Source organism: Hipposideros armiger, unplaced genomic scaffold (genome assembly GCF_001890085.2).
Source record: "Hipposideros armiger isolate ML-2016 unplaced genomic scaffold, ASM189008v1 scaffold_94, whole genome shotgun sequence".
Classification (NCBI taxonomy): domain Eukaryota; kingdom Metazoa; phylum Chordata; class Mammalia; order Chiroptera; family Hipposideridae; genus Hipposideros; species Hipposideros armiger.
Window position 1 is genome coordinate 524,692 of NW_017731444.1, and position 9,717 is coordinate 534,408.

Below are 9,717 nucleotides of genomic sequence, written 5' to 3' on the forward strand. Positions count from 1 at the left end.
ATATGTGGGATCCGAACCGGGGCCCTCTGGCATCCCAAGCGAGTTCTTAACCATCGCGCCACTCGGCCGGCCCAATACCATACTGTCTTGATTACTAAAGCTTTATGATAAGTCTTGAAATCAGGTAGTGTTTGTTCTCCAACTTTGATCTTCTTTATCGAGTTATTTTGGCTATCCTAAGCCCTTTACATTTCCATATGACCTTTAAAATGCTTGTTAATTTCTACAAAAATTCTGGGATTTTGATTGTGATTGTATTGATGGGAAAAATTGACATCTTAACAATACTGAGTTATCCAACCCATCAGCAAGATCTATCTCTCCATTTGTTTAGGTCTTCTTTAATTTCTTTCAGCAATATTTTATAGTTTTCAGTTTATAGATCTTTCATATCTGTCATCAAATTTAACCCTAAGTGCTCGTATTTTTATTGTAAATTGTTTTAAAATTTCTATTTCTGATCATTCATTGCTAGTATGGAGAAATACAATTGATTTTTTGTATGTTGACCTTGCATCATAACCATGACCATGTACACATGTTAGTTACTTTACTAAATTCACTTACTAGTTCTAGTAGCTTTTTTATAGATTTCATTGGATTCTCTATATAGGCAATCCTTCTACCTGTGAATAAAGACAGTTTTACTTCTTGCTTTCCAATGTGTATGCTTTTTATTTATATTTCTTGCTTTATTGGACTAGCTAGGACATCAAGTACAACATTGAATAAAAATGGTGAGAACAGACATGTCTTGTTCCTGATCTTGAAGGAAAAGTAGTCAGTTTTTATTTTTACCATTAAGTATGAGATTAGATGTAAGTTTTTCATAGATGCCTTCTATAAACCTTCTATAAAGTTGAAGTTTTCTTCTATTCCTAGTTTGCTGAGAGATTTTTTTTTAAAGCAGGAATGGATGTTTGATTTTGTCAAATGCTTTTTTTGCATCTATTGAATTGCTCATATGTTTTAATTTTTTTTTTTAGTTTCATAATGTGGTGAATTACATTGACTGTTTTTTTTTAATGTTACCCAAACTTGCATTCTTGGCTTTACAAAAGAAAGAGGTTGTACAATTTGAAAATGATACAGTAAAGATGGTATTTCCTCCTCCTCAGAATTCACCCAACCAAAAGTGAAAATGAGAAACAGAAATGTAAATACCATATCTGATGACCAGGAGAGAGCAGAAATCTCAAACAATGAAATGGGTGAATAGGCTGAAAAAAGCAGTGGAGTCACTGATTGGTACAAATCACTTTGGAAATTATGGGGCAATATTTACTAAAGTTATATGTTTACAATATCCAACAGTTTCACTTAAAGAGACATGAGTGCATCTGTCTACCAAAAGACTTGTACAAGAATATTCAAAGAAGTTTTATTCATAACAGCCCAAACTTGGAAACAAACCAAATGTCCATCAACAGAGAATGAATAAATTGTTGTCTTCCCATACAACAGAATAGTACACACTAAAAAGGAGAACTACTGATAGATGCAACAATATGGATAAATCTCACAGATGTTTTAACCTTGAAAGAAGTCAGACACTAGAGTACATTTTGTACAATGTTGTTCTGTACAATGTCAAGAATAGGCCAGTCTATGGCGATAGAAGTCAGAATAGTGGTTGCCTTTTGGGGGAGGTATTGATTGGGAAATGGCATAATGGAATTTTCTGGGATGATGGAAAAGTTCTATATTTTTATTTGGACGGTAGTTACACACACACACACACACACACACATTCATTGAGCTGTACTCAAGATTTGTGTATTTTACTTGTATGTAAAATGTGTGTGAGAATTATATGTCAATTAAAAGGGAACCAGAATGGGGTTTTTTTTCCAGGAATGGTTTAATATTAAAAGACACCTAAAAATGTAATTCACTGTATAAACAGATTAAAGCAGAATAACCAAATTGTCCTTCTACTAGATGCAGAAAAAACAATTTTATCACTCAACATCCATTCATGATCAAAACTCTTAGCAAACTGGGAATGGAAAGAAATTTCTGTAACTGGATAAAGGTTAACTACCAAAACTCTAATCTACATACTTCCTAACGGTGCAACCTCAGAAGCAGTTCCTTGTAAATCAGGATCAAGTCAAAGGTGCCTATGAACAGCAATTCCATATCCCGTTGTCTGGGAATCCCACCTTACATAGGTAGAAGAGGAACACCAATAGAGGCCCTATCCTGAGAACATCTGGCTTTTAGATCCATGAGGTGTCCTTCAGTTTAGAGGACTTTACAACTATCATATATGTTACAAATAGGTTACAAGTATGTAGTCTCATATCAATTTAAAAAATTGTTTTCTTGGTTAGACATTTGAAGACAGGCCATAAAATATGGTAGCAGTAACAGATCTTAAATCAAGTTCTTTTATTTTTAAGATGGAAAATATATGAAAGGTAAGGAGGCGGTCGGCATAAAGGAAACAAGATCCATAATATAGATGGAGATGTTCGTTCAACAACAAAAACAAAACAAAACAAAACTTGTCCAAAGTTGGTTGTATTCAGACCCCGACAGAACCTCACAAAAGACAGCTCTTTATCCCAGGAGGAATGGGATGATAGACCAGGGCTGGGCCAGGAGTCCGAGACACAGTGAAGCAGGCTAGATTTCAGGCTACCCACCGATTTCAACTAGTCTTCCATCCCCAGGATTCTCAGGAGCTCTGATCTCGATGCCTCTGGGTTTCTGGCTGGGGGGCCCAAATTGGAGATTTGGGTTAAGGGGTGAGGAGTCATCAAAGCCGCTACTGTAATGACAGTGGGCCGGAGATGCCCCTCCCTGTCCCCGGGATCCACTCGCGCCCCCTGTGCCAGCGTCCTGGCCATTGAGATACCTCTCCCCTCCGCTCCCTTCCCGCACCCGAGCCAAACCGGACTCTTCGTTGCCGGAGCTGGAGATGTCCGCCCGGGGCGCGCCACGCACCGTTGGTAGCGGGGTCGGCAAACTGCGATTCCCGGGCTGTTGATTTTCCAGGATGACGAGCTGCCTGTGTGGGTGCCCGCAGCGCTCGGATCCCCGGCTAAACTTCGGAGTTCCTACCCAGCCCCAGGCCCTTGCCCATGCCGCTTTGCCCCCACGGTCAACGCTTCCTTCTCGACGACGCCCTCCAACCGTAGCCCTGGTCCTTCTTCCGCGCTCCTGAACCTAGAGGACTGCTCAGTGACCCACACTCTGCACTTGTTCCTGGGGCGACTTCCCGTGCAGCGCAGGCCGCGTCCTCCTCCCCCCAGGGCCCGGTCTCCCCATTCTCCTCTGTGGCCACGGTCTGCTGAGCGAGGAGAGCCGCTCCCTTCACCCCCCAGCTGGGACATAGCCGCCCCCTTTTCCCTGCACACGCGAGTCTGAGAGCGCGCCTCCCCCTTCCAGGGAACCCTCTCCTTCCCACAGGCTGGCCGCTGACAATTCCGTCTGAAGTGATGCCCCATGCGCATGAGCCCCCTTGCCACCGCTCTCTCGGGCCCTCCCGCGTTCTGGCCGCTCCTACTCATTGCTCCCGGTTCCTTGGGGCAGAGGCAAGTCCTACCTGACGCTCTTGCTCCCGCGGGCCCCCGGGATATGTGTATGCCCTTTTGGATCCCTTCTCTGCTTTCTTAGATGCCAGGCTCCTTGCGGCTGATCTGATTATTTTTCTGGCCAGGCCACACCGGTCACTGGATGTACCTCCGCCCCATCAGAGCAGGCTGTGGCAGCGTCGGGAAGGACAGACAAAGATAACGACCCAGCCGCCCAGGTCACTCAGGCCAATGGAACAGCTAGCTCTCCCTTCTTGGCTCAAACAGGAAATGCTTAGAACGCCTGCATTCTAACATGTTAATTCTCCCTGGGCTTGCATTTTTAAACCTTTTAACTAAATAAAACGGATGATTTAGTCTACATTTAAAGGAATTTCAAGAATTAATGTTCATGATATGTTTCTTTTGTCTCTGCAAGGTCCCTCAATTTATTCCCTTTTATCTATATACTCCACTCCTATTTGCCTGCCCCTAAAGTTGACCATTCCATTCTGTTTATCATTTTTTCTATGTGCTCTCGCAAAAAAAAAAAAAAGTGTATTGTTCTGCGGGCATACATTTTAAATTTGTGTTAATTTTAAATTCAGTTTCTTTTCAGTCAATGCCAGGATTTCAAGATCAATCTGTATAGCTCCCACCCCTTCTAACTGCTGCTTCCTCTCCACCGTGCTCACCCACCATGTTGCATTTTTCTCATCTCCTGCCACCACCAATAACAGTGCAATCATCACTCTCAAACGTGTCCTTTCTTATGCAGCACTTCTCCAACAGTGTGCACATTTTTCACCTGGGGTCTTGTTAAAATGCAGACCTTGTCCAGCCCCAAAAAAAAAAAAAAAAGAACTACAAAATGCAGACCCTGATTCTACAGGTGGGGCTTGTATTTCTAACCAGCTCCCAGGTGAAGCCTATACCGCTAGTCCTGGGACCACTAGGCCCTTCCTGAGCATCTGTGAGAATTCATTTTGGGTTGCTGGGTCACAGGGTATGTGTTTGATTTAATTTGGTAAGTATTGCCCATCTGCTCTCCAGCTTGGCTGCACTACCTTATTTCACACCAGCAGAGCAGGAAAGTGGAAGGTATATATTTATGTGGGGAAAGAAAGAAGGCCTTCTCCTTGCTCCTGCCCACATCCTGTCCCCCAGTGTGTCTGGTCTGGGCCAAAATCTCCTCTCTCCCTTCGCTGGAATGGCCCTGAGGCTCCAGAATGATGTTGCTGGCCAGCAGTGCACAGCTAAGTTAATGATAGACCCAAGACCGCATCCAGGCTTTATCTCTGGCACAAGTTTTAAGAACAAGCATGGGTCTTCTGTTAAGTTGTCTTTCCTCCATCGCTTTCCCTTTAGTAGCCTGTTAGGTGGACTAGGACTTAAACTACCTGGCTTTGCCACTGGCAAGTGGCCAGCCTGAACCTGACTTCTCATCTCTAAAATGGAATAGTAACAGCATAGCTACAGTTTGTGGCGTGAGGAGACAGTCCAGGAACTTCACCCACATGCCAGGAGCCCTGCAGGAGCCCTAAGGTAGTTGTTCTTGCCTGTGTTTTACCCACAAGGAAAATGAAATTCAGGAAGGCTTAGCAATTTCCACCAAGGCCATGGAGCTAGAAAGTCACAATGTTGGGATTCCAACCCAGCCTCAGCGAATACACCAGACCCGTGCTAACCATGAGGCGATACAACCTCCATGTCCTGCCTTGCCCTCACTACCAGGCCATATTTCAGGGATAATCACAAGGAAATGGGAAGGAAGGACTGTGCCTGGGGTTTCAGGCACAGATGCTTGAAGGCATCTAACCAGTAGCACGCAGGGTTATGAAACTCCACAGCAAATAGGCTTTGGCAAAAATAAACCTGGGTTCTAGGGGCTGGTCCCCAGGACTTGAATATTTAAGTGGCAGGAGAGGGGAACTGTGGGTCTAGGGCTTTAGGAGCAGGGCTTTTAGGGTTAGATATACAGTGGGGTTAGACTGAGTGCGAGTTGGGAAGGGTCAGGAATTGAGTGGGGGTCAGGAGTGGAATAGAGGTCAGGTAGGTGGGTCTTAGCTGTGAGTAAAGCTGTCTATCATGTGCCTTACTTAGTAATAGCTGATCACTCACTGTTTTGTTTGAAGGGTCAGCAGATGTGCAAACAGCCAGTGCCCTAGGCATTGGGGATGCACCTTCCAAGGCCCTCCTGGTGCTGTGAGAAGCTTGCTGGGTCCATTTTGGAAACCATGGGCTATACTTCTCCCACTCACACAGCTGTGCAAGCATCTCCTGGCACCAGGCCCCAGCCCCAAGCATTTCACAATCAGAAGAGTTTGACATCTGCATATTTTGAGATTTCATGGCACAAAACCTTTTACATCTTGTCCACACCCATCCACTCTCTGTTTACCACTGTAATTATATCCATGACAGAGTATTTCTCTGAGGGCCTTGGGAAACTTCTTGCTCTTTCTATGGCCTTCAGGGTCAAAAGACCTTTGAGCCTACAGAATGTCCTTAAGAGTCCAGTACAGTATCGTACAGCTTTCTGGTCTTTACAAAGCACTCCACACATAGATATTGCCTTTGACTCAACTCCATGACAAGGTTTGGACCCACTTAGCACAGGCTCAAAAGAATTAATTAGCCAAGGCCACACATTATGTAGGAGGGTGAAATGGGACTTCTTGTTTGTTTTTCCAGAACAGACCTCAGGAAACTTAAAAAGTAGGTACTCTCTGGGAACCCCATTACCCTGTTCGGCCCATTTCCCAGATTTAGGGATGTAGACTAAGGCAGGAGCTAGGATGTCTAGGAAGTGGGGAAATGCCTGGGCAGAAGGGTCTGAGAGGGGAGTTAGTTGAGGTCTCATGGGGCCCGTGGGCAGTCCTCTTCCAGCTAGGTTTCTGTCAGTGGCCGCTTTCTAGAGCCTGGGCAAGGGGAAAGAGGGCGTTGGTGGGAGGAATGGGAAGTCCAGGGGTACCCAGGTAGAAGTTCTCAATGAGTCTGAAGCTGAGACAGCTGCAAGAAAAAGATGCTGCTAGTTGCTAAGGGGGCCCCAGTGGTGTCACCACACCCACATGGGAGCTGTTGGTGGCTTGGCTAAACTATTCCCCTAGTTAAGCTGTCTTCCTTGTCCCCGCTCCTCAAAGCCCCTGGCCCTCCACACCAAGTACCTGTTATATGGACTTGAGGGAGGTGCCCAGAGGTCAGGCCAGCCTACCCTGCCAGCTCCAGCAACATCATGCATGCCACAACCAGTGCCCTATAGGGACTGGGTGGTCTGAGCCTGCTGAGCAGGAAGGCCCTGGCCCCATTGCCCTCCCTTTTCAGGCCCTAGGCCAGGGCTCAATAGACACAAGCAGCGGATTGGGTTGCCCTTCTATTGGTCCAAGTCTTGAGCATGGCCCCTGTGAGACATGGAGGTGAGGAGGCCCACCAGGCTTAGCAGAGTGGAAAATAGCAGCAGGAAGGAGGCAGTGAAGAGCAGGGCCGGGAGGGCGCTGAGCACCAGCAGCAGGACGGCAGGCAACAGATGTCGCCACACTGCAGCCACGACAGGCCACAGGGAGCTCAGCAGGTGGGATCCGGTGGTGAAGAGCGCATGACACAGCATCAGTGCCAGCAACAGGTATAAGATCCCCTCCAGACCCCAAAGTACACGCTGCAGCGGTTGCCGCCAGCTTGATGTGGCCCACCACTGGGTCCAGCTCTGGGGCACGTGGGACGCGCACCAGCGCAGCCAATGCTGTCGCGTGACCCAGGCCGACCAGGGCACCGCCCGCTGCGGCCCCTCACCGGCCCCGATGGCATCTGTCTCCACTCGCAGCTGCTGCATCACGGCTGGTGCACCTGGGGAGAGGGCCATGCCAACTGCAGAAGCAGCCTTAGATATGTCTGTGACCTCAGGGCAGGTGTGGGTGCAGGAGTCAGGTGGGCACCAGCCTGGGTGGGGTGGGGCTTTGAGCTGGGGATTGGGTCTTACCTCTGGGCAATACCACCTAAGTCATGTTGCTTTTTGCAGTACCCAGGACCGCCTGGCAGCCAGAGATAAGTCCCCTCTTTCACTCATCTCCACCCTCCCAGAGGAGCCCCATTGTGATCCGGACTAGGGTGGGGTCCAGCCAAGAAAGGAGCTATTGCAGGGTGTGAGCTTCATCTAAGCACTTCTCTGTGGACCCTTCAGGCTGGCAGGAGTCCACAGATGTAGCTTTTCATGTTTTCTTGTGGGAAGCCCTCTTGGATCCCTGTCCCTTCCCTGCTGACTGATAGCGAGTAGCACTCTGCTCTCTTGCAAATCTTTCTCTCTGGACCTTCATTCATTCTTTAGAACCACTGGGAAGGCCAGGATGGCCAACCCCCACCTGCCGGTTCTGAGATGGCTATCATATCCTTCCCTGGGTTCCCTGTGCCTTATCTCGCCTTCTATGGCCGCCTCTGTCCACACTGTGGGGCTGGAGGTCCCCTGAGGTTCAGGCTGGGGACAATGGGGTACCCTCCTAGCCTGCCCAACCCAGGATGGAGAAAAGGAGGCCTGAGGAAGCAGTATGGCCAGTGCATTTCTGGAGGGCACTCAGACCCAAGGATGGAGGCAGACAGCCAAGCCAAGCAGGGCCAAAGGCATGCCTTGGGCTCCCAGGAGCAGCCCCAGGCCCAGGAGCAGCAGTAGCAGAGCTTCCTGGAGGCGGAGTTGTCCAGTGACTGCCACCATCGGCAGGAGTAGAGCCTCCTGTTGTCTTGGACCCTCACCAGCCCCCTGACTCTGGCCCCCTGTGAGAAGTGTGTGCTGTGGCCTGGTGGGATCTGAGGGCCTGTGGAGAGAGAGGGTAGCAGCTGGGCTTTGGGAGGTTGACCACTTCCTCACCTGCCAGTGCCTGCCCACCTGCCAGGCTGCTGCCCACTTACCTGTGGAGTAGGTCGAAGGCCAGGAAGCTGACTAATAGCAGCAGCAGCAGCAAGGCTGGGCCAGGCGTGGAAAAGACTGCCCAAATTGTCAACCCCAGTGCCCCCAGCCCTAGGACACTGTCCAGAAGCTGGGCTGGACTAGGGTCCGAGGAGGGCACACATGGATGCACTGGACGACCCGATCCCTCTCCAGCACCCTGGCCCCTGGGAGGGACAGGGATAGGATAAGCAAGGGCTTTGGGCCTGGGTGAGCAGAGCTGGGTCATGGAGGGAGGTGGAGGTTACAGGAAGGGGCTTTGTTTGCTGGGAGGGAGTATGGGGGTGGGGTGAGATTGTGGGAGGGGGTGGCTCAGGGAGTGGGGAATCTCCCCCTCCCCATACATCCACCCACCAAGCCCTCCTCACCTCCTCCCACTTCGGTCAGCCATTCTGGGGCTGGCAGCTGGGGCATTGTGACCTCTTGCCAGGTGGAGCCCTGAGGTAGGCAGTGGCTGCTGCTGGTTCTGGCCTCATAAGCAGCTGGGGTTTAGCCAGAGAAGGTCAGTGATTTCTGAGAACCAAGACTCAACCTCTTGCCTCTGCTAATTCTCTGCTCTAGGGCCCTCCCATGGGGATGTGAGTTGCCAAGAAGGCATTCTAACCTCATCACTACATGGGCAGCTGACCAAAGGAGGAAGGGCTGCTTTCTTTTTCCTGCAGGTTCTCAGAGCCGTGTGTCCAGAGACAAGTTATTCAATCTTCCTAATGCTCTCTTCCCTGAGAGTAGGGTGATGCCTGTGGGCCCCTGTGAGGAGTTTTTTTTTTTTTCAGAATTACAGCCCTGGAATACAGAGATGGAATCTGCCAGGAAGCAAACCTGAGGTTTTTTGGGGCTGGGTTCCCATGTGACATGCTACATGGAAATGGGGCAAAAGAGGGGTTATTTAGACATAGTACCATGGCTTGTGGGAAGTGTTCCAGATACTGGGATTCCAGAAAAGGCATACAGGATGTGAATGTAAGAGGGCTGCTACATAGTAGCCTCCAAACTGGAGCTTAAGGTTACCCTCTGAGAATGAAATTAAGGAAAATGAACATGTAATGAAGGGATTGGTCACCCGAGAAAGAAACCCAACCCCCTTGATAATCTGTAACTGGGTGATGGTTCCAGAGGTTCCAGTACATCTCGGTTTAGTGACCTAAATGAAAGGCACTAATGAAAGAAATGCAAGAATGAAAATGGGTCATAAATGAGAGAATTTAATCTTTGTCCACATATCATAATTTGAGGGAAAACTGATGGGGGTGGGTAGTGAAGGAT

The 9,717-nt window shown here is 48.5% G+C and overlaps 2 protein-coding genes and 1 long non-coding RNA gene across 5 annotated transcripts; all 3 read right to left on the reverse strand.

The window, feature by feature from the left end:
* Positions 1–2,425: 2,425 nt before the first annotated feature.
* On the reverse strand, positions 2,426–3,764 carry LOC109384409 (uncharacterized). Of its 3 annotated transcripts, none has more exons than XR_002124392.1 (3): positions 3,554–3,764; positions 2,890–3,016; positions 2,426–2,719 (listed from the first exon to the last, which is right to left on the reverse strand). It is a non-coding gene; the product is annotated as an uncharacterized LOC109384409 (long non-coding RNA). The 3 variants fall into 3 exon arrangements; XR_002124394.1 differs by having other exon boundaries at positions 2,890–3,174; XR_002124393.1 differs by having other exon boundaries at positions 2,890–3,182.
* Positions 3,765–6,894: 3,130 nt separating this feature from the next.
* On the reverse strand, positions 6,895–7,901 carry TMEM239 (transmembrane protein 239). Its single transcript, XM_019645674.1, has 3 exons — positions 7,877–7,901; positions 7,514–7,579; positions 6,895–7,457 (listed from the first exon to the last, which is right to left on the reverse strand). The coding sequence occupies exons 1-3, from the start codon at positions 7,899–7,901 to the stop codon at positions 6,895–6,897; spliced, it is 654 nt and encodes a 217-aa protein (XP_019501219.1).
* A 184-nt stretch (positions 7,902–8,085) lies between these two features.
* On the reverse strand, positions 8,086–8,683 carry CUNH20orf141 (chromosome unknown C20orf141 homolog). Its single transcript, XM_019645675.1, has 2 exons — positions 8,418–8,683; positions 8,086–8,323 (listed from the first exon to the last, which is right to left on the reverse strand). Exons 1-2 carry the CDS (start codon positions 8,681–8,683, stop codon positions 8,086–8,088), a joined length of 504 nt encoding a protein of 167 aa, XP_019501220.1.
* Positions 8,684–9,717: the final 1,034 nt, after the last annotated feature.